We start from the raw sequence: 16,362 nt of genomic DNA on the forward strand, positions 1-16,362 counted from the left end.
ACTCACACTCACACACACCCACACACTCACACACAAACACTCACACACACAAACACTCACTCACACACACACACACACTCACATACACACAAAAACACACACACTCACACACAAACACTCACACACACACACAAACTCACACCATGCACTCACACACACTCACACTCACAAACACACACTCTCACACTCACACACATTCACACTCACACACACTCACACACACACACTCACACACACACGCACTCACACTCACTCACACCCACACACACATACACACACTCACACACTCTCACACACTCACACATCTCACACACAACACACACTCACACTTACACACACTCACACTCACAACATACACACACTCACACACACACTCATACACACGCTCAGACACTCACACTCAGACACACTCACACTCAGACACACTCACACTCAGACACACTCACACTCAGACACACTCACACTCAGACTCACTCACACTCAGACTCACTCACAGTAAACAAGGAAAATCTTCAGCTACATTGAGACGCAAAGCTCCACCCACCTTTCTCAGCAGGCTGCAAATCCGCTCGATGTTCCGCAATCTCTCCCTCTGTTGGGGGAAAACACAGAAAAAAGGAAGATGATGACGGAGAAATGGCAGGAGTGAGTTTGGAACTGAGATGAGATGCGTGAGTAGGGGTCAGAGCTAGGACAGGCAGGTTATCCCATACCATACAAGCTCGGCGTATGAGGAGCTGCCCTGTGCCACCATCAGCCAGCGAGAGATTCCAATTAGAGGAGATCCCTCAATATCACGAGTGAAGGCGAGAGAGGACAAGAAAGTGGCCAGCCCTGTCAGTGCGAGCGTGTGTGAGTGTGACTGAGAACCCCAACGGGGCAAACCTTTCCCATTCACTCCCATTGTACACAATCCCAATGGACCAAACCCTTTCCCATTCACACCCATTGTACACAATCACAGTGGACTAAACCCCTTCCCATTCACACCCATTGTACACAATCACAGTGGACTAAACCCCTTCCCATTCACTCCCACTGTACACAATCCCAATGGACCAAATCCCTTCCCATTCGCACCCATTGTACACAATCCCAATGGACCCAAACCCATTCCCATTCACTCCCATTTTACACAAACACAATGGACCCAAAACCTTTCCCATTCACTCCATTTATGCAGAATCCCAATGGACCCAAATCCCTTCCCATTCACTCCCATTGTATAGAATCCCAATGGACGAAACCCCTTCCCATTCACTCCCCCTGTACACAATCCCAATGCACCAAACCCCTTCCCATTCACTCCTATTGAACACAATCCCAATGGACCAAACCCCTTCCCATTAACTCCCATTGTACACAATCCCAATCGACCAAACCCCTTCCCATTTACTCCCATTGTACAGAATCCCAATGGACACAAACCCGTTCCCATTCACTCCCATTGTACAGAATCCCAATGTACACAAAGCCATTCCCATTCACTCCCAATGCACACAATCCCAATCGACCAAACCCTTTCCCATTCGCTCCCAATGTACAGAATGCCAATCGACCAAACTCCTTCCCATTTGCACCCAATGTACACAATCCCTTTGGACCCAAACCTATTCCCATTCTCTCCCACTGTACACAAACCAAATGGACAAAACCCCTTCCCATTCACTCCCTTTGTACATAATCCCAATGGACCAAACCCCTTCCAATTCACTCCCATTCTACAGAATCCCAATGGACCCAATCCCCTTCCCATTCACTCCCATTGCACACAATCCCACTGGACCATCCCTCTTCCCATTCACGCCCATTGTACACAATCCCAATGGACAATAACCCCTTCCCGTTGACTCCCATTGTACACAATCCCAATCGACCAAACCTCTTCTCATTCACTCCCATTGTACAATATCCCAATGGACCAAACCCCTTCCCAATCACTCCCATTGTACACAATCCCAATGGACCAAACCCCTTCCCATTTACTCCTATTGTACACAATCCCAATGGCCCAAACCTCTTCCCATTCACTCCCATTGTACACAAACCCATTTGTACCAAACCCCTTCCCATTCACTCCCATTGTACACAATCCCAATGGAGCCAACCCATTCCCATTCACTCCCATTGTACACAATCCCAATGGACCAACTCCTTCCCATTCAATCCCATTGTACACAATCCCAATGGATGAAAACCCTTCCCATTCACGCTCATTGTACACAATCCCAATGGACCAACCCCTTCCCAATCAATCCCATTGTACACAATCCCAATGGGCCAAACCCCTTCCCATTCACTCCCACTGTACACAATCTCAATGGACACAAATCCCTTCCCATTCACTCCCATTGTACACAATCCCAATGGACACAAATCCCTTCCCATTCACTCCCATTGTACACAATCTCAATGAAACAAACCCCTTCAGATTCACTCCCATTGCACGCAATCCTAGGACCAAACCCCTTCCCATTCACACCCATTGTACACAATCCCAATGGGCACAAATCCCTTCCCATTCACTCCCATTGTACACAATCCCAATGGACAAAACCCCTTCCCATTCAGTCCCATTGTACAGAATCCCAATGGACCAAACCCCTTCCCATTCACTCCCATTGTACACAATCCCAATGGACCAAACCCATTCCCATTCACTATCATTGTACACAATCCCAATGGACCAAACTGCTTCCGATTCACCACCATTGTACAGAATCCCAATGGAGAAAACACCTTCCCATTCACTCCCATTGTACACATCTCAATGGACCGAACCCCTTCCAATTCACTCCCACTGTATAGAATCCCAATGGACAAAGCCTCTTCCCATTCACTCCCATTGTACACAATCCCAATGGATCAAACTCCTTCCCATTCACTCCCATTGTACACAATCCCAATGGACCAAACCCATTCCCATTCATTCCCACTGTGCACAATCTCAGTGGATCAAACCCCTTCCCATTCACTCCCATTGTACGCAATCGCAATGGACCCAAACCCCTTCCCATTCACTCCCATTGTACACAGTCCCAATGGTTGAAACCCCTTCCCTTTCACTCCCATTGTACACAATCCCAATGGACAAAACCCCTTCCCATTCACTGCCATTGCACACAATCCCAATGGACCCAAACCTCTTCCCATTCACTCCCATTGTACACAATCCCAATGGACACAACCTCTTCCCTTTCACCACCATTGTACACAATCCCAATGGACTAAACCCCTTCCCATTCACTCCCATTGTACACAATCCCAATGGAACAAACCGCTTCCCATTCACTCCCATTGTACACAATCCCAATGGACCAAACCCCTTCCCATTCACTCCCATTGTACACAATCCCAATGGAACAAACCCCTTCCCATTCACTCCCACTGCACACAATCGCAACAGACTAAACCCGTTCCCATTCACTCCCATTGTACACAATCACAATGGAACAAACCGCTTCCCATTCACTCCCATTGTACACAATCCCAATGGACCAAACCCCTTCCCATTCACTCCCATTGTACACAATCACAATGGACCAAACCCCTTCCCATTCACTCCCACTGTACACAATCCCAGTGGATCAAACCCCTTCCCATTCACGCACATTGTACACAATCCCAATGGACCAAACCCCTTCCCATTCACTCCCATTGTACACAATCCCAATGGACCAAACCCCTTCCCATTCACTCCTATTGTACACAATCACAATGGACCAAACCCCTTCCCATTCACTCCCACTGTACACAATCCCAGTGGATCAAACCCCTTCCCATTCACTCCTATTGTACACAATCACAATGGACTAAACCCCTTCCCATTCACTCCCATTGTACACAATCCCAATGGACCAAACCCCTTCCCATTCACTCCCATTGTACACAATCCCAATGGACCAAACCCCTTCCCATTCACACCCATTGTACACAATCCCAATGGAACAAACCCCTTCCCATTCACTCCCACTGCACACAATCGCAACAGACTAAACCCGTTCCCATTCACTCCCATTGTACACAATCACAATGGAACAAACCGCTTCCCATTCACTCCCATTGTACACAATCCCAATGGACCAAACCCCTTCCCATTCACTCCCATTGTACACAATCACAATGGACCAAACCCCTTCCCATTCACTCCCACTGTACACAATCCCAGTGGATCAAACCCCTTCCCATTCACGCACATTGTACACAATCCCAATGGACCAAACCCCTTCCCATTCACTCCCATTGTACACAATCCCAATGGACCAAACCCCTTCCCATTCACTCCTATTGTACACAATCACAATGGACCAAACCCCTTCCCATTCACTCCCACTGTACACAATGCCAGTGGATCAAACCCCTTCCCATTCACGCACATTGTACACAATCCCAATGGACCCAAACCCCTTCCCATTCACTCCCATGGTACATAATCCCAAAGACCGAAACCCCTTCCCATTCACTCCCATTGTACACAATCCCAATGGTCGAAACCTCTTCCCATTCACTCCCATTGTACACATTCCCAATGGAAAAAACCCCGTCCCATTCACTCCCACAGTACACAATCTTGTTGGACCAAACCCTTCCCATTCACTCCCATGGTATAGAATCCAAATGGACAAAACCCTTTCCCATTCACTCCGATTGTACACATCTCAATGGACTAAACCACTTCCCATTCACTCCCATTGTACACAATCCCAATGGACCGAACCCCTTCCAATTCACTCCCACCGCATAGAATCCCAATGGACCAAGCCTCTACCCATTCACTCCCATTGTACACAATCCCAATGGATCAAATACCTTCCCATTGACTCTCATTGTACATAATCTCAATGGACCAGACCACTTCCCATTTACTCCCATTGTACACAATCCCAATGGACCAAACCCCTCCCCATTCACTCCCATGGTACACAATCCCAATGGACCAAACCCCTTCCCATTCACTGCCATTGTGCACAATCCCAATGGACCAAACCACTTCCCATTCACCACCATTGTACACAATCCCAATGGACCAAACCCCTTCCCATTTACTCCCATGGTACACAATCCCAATGGACCAAACCACTTCCCATTCACCACCATTGTACACAATCCCAATGGACCAAACCCCTTCCCATTCAGTCCCATTGTACACAATCCCAATGGAGCAAATCCCTTCCCATTCACTCCCATTTTATAGAATCCCAATGGAACAAACTCCTTCCCATTCGCCCACACTGTACAAAATCTCGTTGGACCAAACAGTTTCCCATTCACTCCCATTGTATAGAATCCCAATCGACCAAACCACTTCCCATTCGCTCTGGCTGTACAGAATCCCAATGGACCAAACCTCGTCCTATTCACTTTCATTGTATGGAATCCCAATGGATCAAACCCCTACCCATTCACTCCCATTGTACACAATCCCAATTGACTAATCCCATTCCCATTCACTGCCATTGTACACAATCCCAATGGATCAAACCCCTACCCATTGACTCCCATTCTACACAATCCCAATGGATCAAACCCCTTCCCATTCACTCTGATTGTACAGAATCCCAATCGACTAAACCCATTCCCATTCACTCCCACTGCACACAATCTCGTTGGACCAAACCCTTCCCATTCCCTCCCATTGTATAGAATCCCAATGGACAAAACACCTTCCCATTCACTCCCATTGTACACATCTCAATGGACTAAACCCCTTCCCATTCACTCCCATTGTACACAATCCCAATGGACACAACCCCTTCCCATTCCCTCCCATTGTACACAATCCCAAGGGAACAAACCCCTTCCCATTCACTCCCACTGTACACAATCCCAAGGGTCGAAACTCCTTCCCATTCACTCCCATGGTACACAATCCCAATGGATCAAACACCGTCCCATTCACTCCGATTGTACACAATCCCAATGGACCAAACCCCTTCCCATTCACTCCCACTGTACACAATCTCATTGGACCAAACCCCTTCCCATTCACTCTCATTGTACACAAACACAATGCACCCACCCCCTTCCCATTCACTCCCATGGTACACAATCCCAATGGATCAAACCCCTTCCCATTCACTCCCATGGTACACAATCCCAATGGATCAAACCCCTTCCCAATCACTCCGATTGTACACAATCACAATCGACTAAACCCCTTCCCATTCACTCCCATTGTACACAATCCCAATGGTCGAAACCCCTTCCCATTTACTCCCATGGTACACAATCTGAATGGAAAAAAACCCTTCCCATTCACTCCCATTGTACACAATCCCAATGGAACAAACCCCATCCTATACACTCCCATTGTACACAACCCCAAGGGACGAAACTCCTTCTCATTCACTCCCATTGTACACAATCGCAACAGACCAAACTCTTTCCCATTCACTCCGATTGTACACAATCACAATGGACCAAACCCCTTCCCATTCACTCCCATTGTACACAATCCCAGTGGATCAAACCCCTTCCCATTCACACCCATTGTATAGAATCCCAATGGACCAAACCCCCTTCCCATTCACGCACATTGTACACAATCCCAATGGACCCAAACCCCTTCCCATTCATTCCAATGGTACACAATCCCAATGGCCGAAACCCCTTCCCATTCACTCCCATTATACACAATCGCAATGCTCGAAACCCCTTCCCATTCACTCCCATTGTACACATTCCCAATGGAAAAAAACCCGTGCCATTCACTCCCATTATGCACAATCACAATGGACAAAACCCCTTCCCATTCACTCCCATGGTACACAATCCCAATAGACCAAACCCCTTCCCATTCACTCCCATGGTATGGAATCCCAATGGACAAAACTCCTTCCCATTCACTCCGATTGTACACATCTCAATGGACTAAACCACTTCCCATTCACTCCCATTGTACACAATCCCAATGGACCGAACCCCTTCCCATTCACTCCCACCGCATAGAATCCCAATGGACCAAGCCTCTACCCATTCACTCCCATTGTACACAATCCCAATGGATCAAACCCCTTCCCATTGACTCTCATTGTACATAATCTCAATGGACCAGACCACTTCCCATTCACTCCCATGGAACACAATCCCAATGGACCAAACCCCTTCCCATTCACTGCCATTGTGCACAGTCCCAATGGTCGAAACCCCTTCCCATTCACTCCCATTGTACACAATCCCAATGGAACAAACCCCTTCCCATTCACTCCCATGCTACACAATCCCAATGGACCAAACCCCTTCCTATTCACTCCCATTGTACACAATCCCAATGGACCAAACCACTTCCCATTCACAACCATTGTACACAATCCCAATGGACCAAATCCCTTCCCATTCAGTCCCATTGTACACAATCCCAATGGAACAAATCCCTTCCCATTCACTCCCATTTTATAGAATCCCAATGGACCAAACTCCTTCCCATTCGCTCACACTGTACAAAATCTCGTTGCACCAAACAGTTTCCCATTCACTCCCATTGTATAGAATCCCAATCGACCAAACCACTTCCCATTCGCTCTGGCTGTACAGAATCCCAAAGGACCAAACCCCGTCCTATTCACTTCCATTGTATGGAATCCCAATGGATCAAACCCCTACCCATTCACTCCCATTGTACACAATCACAATCGACTAATCCCATTCCCTCCCATTGTACACAATCCCAATGGATCAAACCCCTACCCATTCACTCCCATTGTACACAATCCCAATCGACTAAACCCATTCCCATTCACTCCCATTCTACACAATCCCAATGGATCAAACCCCTTCCCATTCACTCCGATTGTATACAATCCCAGTCGACTAAACCCATTCCCATTCACTCCCATTGCACAAAAACCCAATGGATCAAACACCTTTCCATTCACACCTATTGTACACAATCTCAATGGACCAAACCCTTTCCCAATCACTCCTGTTGTACAGAATCCCAATGGACCCAAACCCCTTCCCATTCATTCCATTGTACACAATCCCAAAGGAACAAACCCCTTACCATTCACTCCCATTGTGCACAATCGCAAAGGACCAAACCTCTTCCCATTCACTCCCATTGTACACAATCCCAATGGATCAAACCCCTTCCCATTCACTTCCATGGTACACAATCCCAATGGCCCAAACCCCTTCCCAGTCACTCCCATTGTACACAATCCCAAAGGACCAAACCCCTTCCCATTCACTCCCATTGTACACAATCCCAATGGACCAAACCCCTTCCCATTCACTCCCTTGTACACAATCCCAATGGACCAAACTCCTTCCCATTCACCACCATTGTCCACAATCCCAATGGTCGAAACCCCTTCCCATTCACTCCCACTGTACACAATCTCGTTGGACCAAACCCTTCCTATTCACTCCCATGGTACACAATCCCAATGGACCAAACTCCTTCCATTTCACCACCATTGTACACAATCCCAATGGTCGAAACCCCTTCCCATTCACTCCCACTGTACACAATCTCATTGGACCAAACCCTTCCCATTCACTCCCATGGTATAGAATCCCAATGGACAAAACACCTTTCCATTCACTCCCACTGTACAAATCTCAATGGATTAAACCCCTTTCCATTCACTCCCATGGTACACAATCCCAATGGCCCAAACCCCTTCCCATTCACTCCCATTGTACACAATCCCAATGGCCCAAACCCCTTCCCATTCACTCCCATTGTACACAATCCCAATGGACCAAACCCTTTCCCATTCACTCCCATTGTATAGAATCCCAATCGAACAAACCACTTCCCATTCGCTCCGGCTGTACAGAATCCCAATGGGCCAAACCCCTTCCCATTCACTCTCATTGTACACAATCCCAATGGCCCAAACCCCTTCCCATGCACTCCCATGGTACAAAATCCCAATGGACAAAACCCCTTCCCATTCACTCCCATGGTAGGCAATCCCAATGGACCAAACCCCTTCCCATTCGCCGCCATTGCACACAATCCCAATGGGAACAAACCCCTTCCCTTTCACCACCATTGTACACAATCCCAATGGACCAAACCCCTTCCCATTCACTCCCATTGTACACAACCCCAATGGAACAAACCCCTTCCCATTCACTCCCATTGTACACAATCCCAATGGACGAAACCCCTTCACATTCACCAACATTGTACACAATCCCAAGGATCGAAAACCCTTCCCATTCACTCTCTTTCTAAACAATCCCAATGGAACAAACCCTGTCCCATTCACTCCCATTTTATAGAATCCCAATGGACCAAACTCCTTCCCATTCGCTCACACTGTACAAAATCTCGTTGGACAAAACAGTTTCCCATTCACTCCCATTGTATAGAATCCCACTCGACCAAACCACTTCCCATTCGCACTGGCTGTACAGAATCCCAATGGACCAAACCCCGTCCTATTCACTTCCATTGCATGGAATCCCAATGGATCAAACCCCTACCCATTCACTCCCATTGTACACAATCACAATCGACTAATCCCATTCCCATTCACTCCCATTGTACACAATCCCAATGGGTCAAACCCCTACCCATTCACTCCCATTGTCCACAATCCCAATCGACTAAACCCATTCCCATTCACTCCCATTGTACACAATCCCAATGGATCAAACCCCTACCCATTCACTCCCATTGTACACAATCCCAATGGATCAAACCCCTTCCCATTCACTCCGATTGTACACAATCCCAATCGACTAAACCCACTCCCATTCACTCCCATTGTACACAAACCCAATGGATCAAACACCTTTCCATTCACTCCTATTCTACACAATCTCAATGGACCAAACCCCTTCCCAATCACTCCTGTTGTACAGAATCCCAATGGACACAAACCCCTTCCCATTCATTCCATTGTACACAATCCCAAAGGACCAAACCCCTTCCCAGTCACTCCCATTGTACACAATCCCAATGGACCAAACCCCTTCCCAATCACTCCCATGGTACACAATCCCAATGGACCAAACCCCTTCCCATTCACTCCCATTGTACACAATCCCAATTGACCAAACCCCTTCCCATTCACCACCATTGTCCACAATCCCAATGGTCAAAACCCCTTCCCATTCACTCCCACTGTACACAATCTCGTTGCATCAAACCCTTCCTATTCACTCCCATGGTACACAATCCCAATGGACCAAACTCCTTCCCGTTCACCACCATTGTACACAATCCCAATGGTCGAAACCCCTTCCCATTCACTACCACTGTACACGATCTCGTTGGACCAAACCCTTCCCATTCACTCCCATGGTATAGAATCCCAATGGACAAAACACCTTTCCATTCACTCCCACTGTACAAATCTCAATGGATTAAACCTCTTTCCATTCACTCCCATGGTACACAATCCCAATGGCCCAAACCCCTTCCCATTCACTCCCATTGTACACAATCCCAATGGACCAAACCCTTTCCCACTCACTCCCATTGTATAGAATCCCAATCGACCAAACCACTTCCCATTCGCTCCGGCTGTACAGAATCCCAATGGGCCAAACCCCTTCCCATTCACTCTCATTGTGCACAATCCCAATGGCCCAAACCCCTTCCCATTCACCCCCATGGTACACAATCCCAATGCACAAAACATCTTCCCATTCACTCCCATGGTAGGCAATCCCAATGGACCAAACCCCTTCCCATTCGCCGCCATTGCACACAATCCCAATAGACCAAAACCCTTCCCATTCACTCCCATTGTACACAATGCCAATGGAACAAACCCCTTCCCATCCACTCCCATTGTACACAATCCCAATGGAACAAACCCCTTCACATTCACCAACATTGTACACAATCCCAATGGTCGAAAACCCTTCCCATTCACTCCCATTCTAAACAATCCCAATGGAACAAACCCTTTCCCATTCACTCCCATTGTACACGATCACAATGGAGCAAACCCCTTCCCATTCACTCCTGTTGTACAGATTCGCAATGGATTCAAACCACTTCCCATTCATTCCATTGTACACAATCCCAATGGACCAAACCCCATCCTATACACTCCCATTGTACACAATCTCAATGGACCGAAACCATTCCCATTCACTCTCATTGTACACAATCCCAAAGGACCAAACCTCTTCCCATTCCCTTGCATTGTACACAATCCCAATGGACCAACCCCCTTCCCATTCACTCCCACTGTACACAATCCCAGTGGATCAAACCCCTTCCCAGTCACTCCCAATGTATAGAATCCCAATGGACCAAACCCCTTCCCATTCACTCACATTGTACACAATCCCAATGGACCCAAACCCCTTCCCATTCACTCCCATGGTACACAATCCCAATGGAAAAAAACCCTTCTCATTCACTCCGATTGTACACAATCCCAATCGACAAAAACCCTTCCCAGTCACTCCCATTGTACACAATCCCAATGGACCAATCCCCTTCCCATTCACTCCCATTGTACACAATCCCAATCGAATAAACCCATTCCCATTCACTCCCATTGTACACAAACCCAAAGGATCAAACCCCTTCGCATTCACTCCGATTGTACACAATCCCAATCGAATAAACCCATTCCCATTCACTCCCATTGTACACAAACCCAATGGACACACCTCCTTCCCATTCACTCAATTGGTACACAATCCCAATGGCCCAAACCCCTTCCCATTCACTCCCATGGTACACAATCGCAATGGACCAAACCCCTTCCCTTTCGCCGCCATTGCACGCAATCCCAATGGACCCAAACCCCTAACCATTCACTCCCATTGTACACAATCCCAATGGACCCAAACCCCTTCCCATTCACTCCCATTGTACACAATCCCACTGGACACAACCCCTTCCCTTTCACCACCATTGTACACAATCCCAATGGACCAAACCCCTTCCCATTCACTCCCATTGTACACAATCCCAATGGACCCAAACCACTTCCCATTCATTCCATTGTACACAATCCCAATGGGCCAAACCCCGTCCTATACACTCCCATTGTACACAATCCCATTGGGCCGAAAGCAATCCCATTCACTCTCATTGTACACAATCCCAAAGGACCAAACCTCTTCCCATTCACTCCTATTGTACACAATCCCAATGGACACAACCTCTTCCCTTTCACCACCATTGTACACAATCCCAATGGACCAAACCCTTCCCATTCACTTCCATTGTACACTATCCCAACGGAACAAACCCCTTCCCATTCCCTCCCATTGTACACATTCCCAATGGAAAAAACCCCATCCCATTCACTCCCATTGTACACAATCACAATGGGTGAAACCCCTTCCCATTCACTCCCATTGTACACAATCCCAATGGATCAAACCCATTCCCATTCACTCCCACTGTAGGAAATCCCAATGGACCCAAACCCCTTCCGATTCACTCCCATTGTACACAATCCCAATGGATCAAACCCCTTCCCATTGACTCACATTGTACATAATCTCAATGGACCAGACCACTTCCCATTCACTCCCATTGTACACAGTCCCAATGGATCAAACCCATTCCCATTCACTCCCATGGTACACAATCCCAATGGACCAAACCACTTCCCATTCGCTGCCATTGTGCACAGCCCCAATGGTCGAAACCCCTTCCCATTCACTCCCATTGTACACAATCCCAATGGAACAAACCCCTTCCCATTCACTCCCATTCTGCACACAATCTCGTTGGACCAAACCCTTCCCATTCACTCCCATGGTATAGAATCCCAATGGACAAAACACCTTCCCATTCACTCCGATTGTACACATCTCAATGGACTAAACCACTTCCCATTCACACTGATTGTACACAATCCCAATGGACCGAACCCCTTCCCATTCACTCCCACTGCATAGAATCCCAATGGACCAAGCCTCTACCCAATCACTCCCATTGTACACAGTCCCAATGGATGAAACCCCTTCCCATTCACTCCCATTGTACACAATCCCAATGGATCAAACCCATTCCCATTCACTCCCACTGTAGAAAATCCCAATGGACCCAAACCCCTTCCCATTCACTCCCATTGTACACAATCCCAATGGTCCAAACCCCTTCCCATTCACTCCCATTGTACACAATCGCATTGGGCTGAACCCCTTCCAATTCACTCCCATTGTACACAATCCCAATGGATCAAACACCTTCCCATTGACTCACATTGTACATAATCTCAATGGACCAGACCACTTCCCATTCACTCCCATTGTACACAATCCCAATGGGTCAAACCCATTCCCATTCACTCCCATGGTACACAATCCCAATGGACCAAACCCCTTCCCATTCACTGCCATTGTGCACAGCCTCAATGGTCGAAACCCCTTCCCATTCACTCCCATTGTACACAATCCCAATGGAACAAACCCCTTCCCATTCACTCCCATTCTGCACAATCCCAATGGACCAACCCCTCCCCAGTCACCACTATTGTACACAATCCCAATGGGCCAAACCCGTTCCCATTCACTCCCATTGTGCACAATCCCAATGGACAAAACCCCTTCCTATTCACTCCCATTGTACACAATCCCAATGGACCAAACCACTTCCCATTCACCACTATTGTACACAATCCCAATGGACCAAACCCCTTCCCATTCAGTCCCATTGTACACAATCCCAATGGAGCAAATCCCTTCCCATTCTATAGAATCCCAATGGACCAAACTCCTTCCCATTCGCTCACACTGTACAAAATCTCGTTGGACCAAACAGTTTCCCATTCACTCCCATTGCATAGAAACCCAATCGACCAAACCACTTCCCATTCGCTCTGGCTGTACAGAATCCCAATGGATCAAGCCCCGTCCTATTCACTTCCATTGTATGGAATCCCAATGGATCAAACCCCTACCCATTCACTCCCATTGTACACAATCCCAATCGACTAAACCCATTCCCATTCGCTCCCATTGTACACAATCCCAATGGATCAAACCCAATCCCATTCACTCCCACTGTAGAAAATCCCAATGGACCCAAACGCGTTCCCATTCACTCCCATTGTATACACTCCCAATGGACCAAACCCCTTCCCATTCACTCCCATTGTACAGAATCGCATTGGACTGAACCCCTTCCGATTCACTCCCATTGTACACAATCCCAATGGGTCAAACCCGTTCCCATTGACTCACATTGTACATAATCTCAATGGACCAGACCACTTCCCATTCACACCCATTGTACAAAATCCCAATGGATTAAACCCATTCCCATTCACTCCTATGGTACACAATCCCAATGGACCAAACCCCTTCCCATTCACTGCCATTGTGCACAGCCCCAATGGTCGAAACCCCTTCCCATTCACTCCCATTCTACACAATCCCAATGGAACAAACCCCTTCCCATTCACTCCCATTCTGCACAATCCCAATGGACCAAACCCCTCCCCAGTCACCACTATTGTACACAATCCCAATGGACCAAACCCCTTCCCATTCATTCCCATTGTGCACAATCCCAATGGACCAAACCCCTTCCTATTCACTCCCATTGTACACAATCCCAATGGACCAAACCACTTCCCATTCACCACTATTGTACACAACCCCAATGGACCAAACCCCTTCCCATTCAGTCCGATTGTACACAATCCCAATGGAGCAAATCCCTTCCCATTCCCTTCCATTTTATAGAATCCCAATGGACCAAACTCCTTCCCATTCGCTCACACTGTACAAAATCTCGTTGGACCAAACAGTTTCCCATTCACTCCCATTGTATAGAATCCCAATTGACCAAACCACTTCCCATTCGCTCTGGCTGTACAGAATCCCAATGGACCAAACCCCGTCCTATTCACTTCCATTGTATGGAATCCAAATGGATCAAACCCCTACCCATTCACTCCCATTGTACACAATCCCAATCGACTAAACCCATTCCCATTCACTCCCATTGTACACAATCCCAATGGATCAAACCCCTACCCATTCACTCCCATTGTACACAATCCCAATCGACTAAACCCATTCCCTCCCATTGTACAAAATCCCAATGGACAAAACCGCTTCCCATTCACTCCCATGGTACACAATCGCAATGGACCAAACCCCTTCCCATTCGCCGCCATTGCACACAATCCCAATGGACCCAAACCCCTTCCCATTCACTCCCATTGTACACAATCCCAATGGACACAAACCCCTTCCCATTCACTCCGATTGTACACAATCCCAATGGACCAAACCCCATCCTATACACTCCCATTGTACACAATCCCATTGGACCGAAACCATTCCCATTCACTCTCATTGTACACAATCCCAAAGGACCAAACCTCTTCCCATTCACTCCCATTGTACACAATCCGAATGGACAAAACCCCTTCCCTTTCACCACCATTGTACACAATGCCAATGGAACAAACCCCTTCCCATTCACTCCCATTGTACACAATCCCAATGGAACAAACCCCTTCACATTCACCAACATTGTACACAATCCCAATGGTCGAAAACCCTTCCCATTCACTCCCATTCTAAACAATCCCAATGGAACAAACCCTGTCCCATTCACTCCCATTGTACACGATCACAATGGAGCAAACCCCTTCCCATTCACTCCTGTTGTTCAGATTCGCAATGGATTCAAACCACTTCCCATTCATTCCATTGTACACAATCCCAATGGACCAAACCCCATCCTATACACTCCCATTGTACACAATCTTTTTGGACCGAAACCATTCCCATTCACTCTCATTGTACACAATCCCAAAGGACCAAACCTCTTCCCATTCCCTTGCATTGTACACAATCCCAATGGACCAACCCCCTTCCCATTCACTCCCACTGTACACAATCCCAGTGGATCAAACCCCTTCCCAGTCACTCCCAATGTATAGAATCCCAATGGACCAAACCCCTTCCCATTCACTCACATTGTACACAATCCCAATGGACCCAAACCCCTTCCCATTCACTCCCATGGTACACAATCCCAATGGAAAAAAACCCTTCCCATTCACTCCGATTGTACACAATCCCAATCGACAAAAACCCTTCCCAGTCACTCCCATTGTACACAATCCCAATGGACCAATCCCCTTCCCATTCACTCCCAATGTACACAATCCCAATTGAATAAACCCATTCCCATTCACTCCCATTGTACACAAATCCAAAGGATCAAACCCCTTCGCATTCACTCCGATTGTACACAATCCCAATCGAATAAACCCATTTCCATTCACTCCCATTGTACACAAGCCCAATGGACACACCTCCTTCCCATTCACTCAAATGGTACACAATCCCAATGGACCCATACCCCTTGCCATTCACTCCCATTGTACACAATCCCAATGGACCCAAACCCCTTCCCATTCACTCCCATTGTACACAATCCCACTGGACACAACCCCTTCCCTT

At 47.4% G+C, this 16,362-nt stretch overlaps 1 protein-coding gene across 1 annotated transcript in view; it reads right to left on the reverse strand.

Moving 5' to 3' along the window:
• Positions 1-490: 490 nt before the first annotated feature.
• The window catches only part of LOC147092806 (protein cornichon homolog 2-like), a 275,393-nt gene continuing 259,521 nt past the window's right edge, over positions 491-16,362 (reverse strand). Inside the window, exon 3 of the mRNA XM_085975690.1 lies at positions 491-592. Within this exon, the coding sequence (XP_085831816.1) occupies positions 491-592 (102 nt within the window). The remainder of the gene's footprint in view (positions 593-16,362) is intronic.

The sequence above is a fragment of the Somniosus microcephalus genome, unplaced genomic scaffold, assembly GCF_052327205.1.
Source record: "Somniosus microcephalus isolate GS21.2 unplaced genomic scaffold, FLI_Smic_1.0 unresolved_chr2, whole genome shotgun sequence".
NCBI lineage: Eukaryota > Metazoa > Chordata > Chondrichthyes > Squaliformes > Somniosidae > Somniosus > Somniosus microcephalus.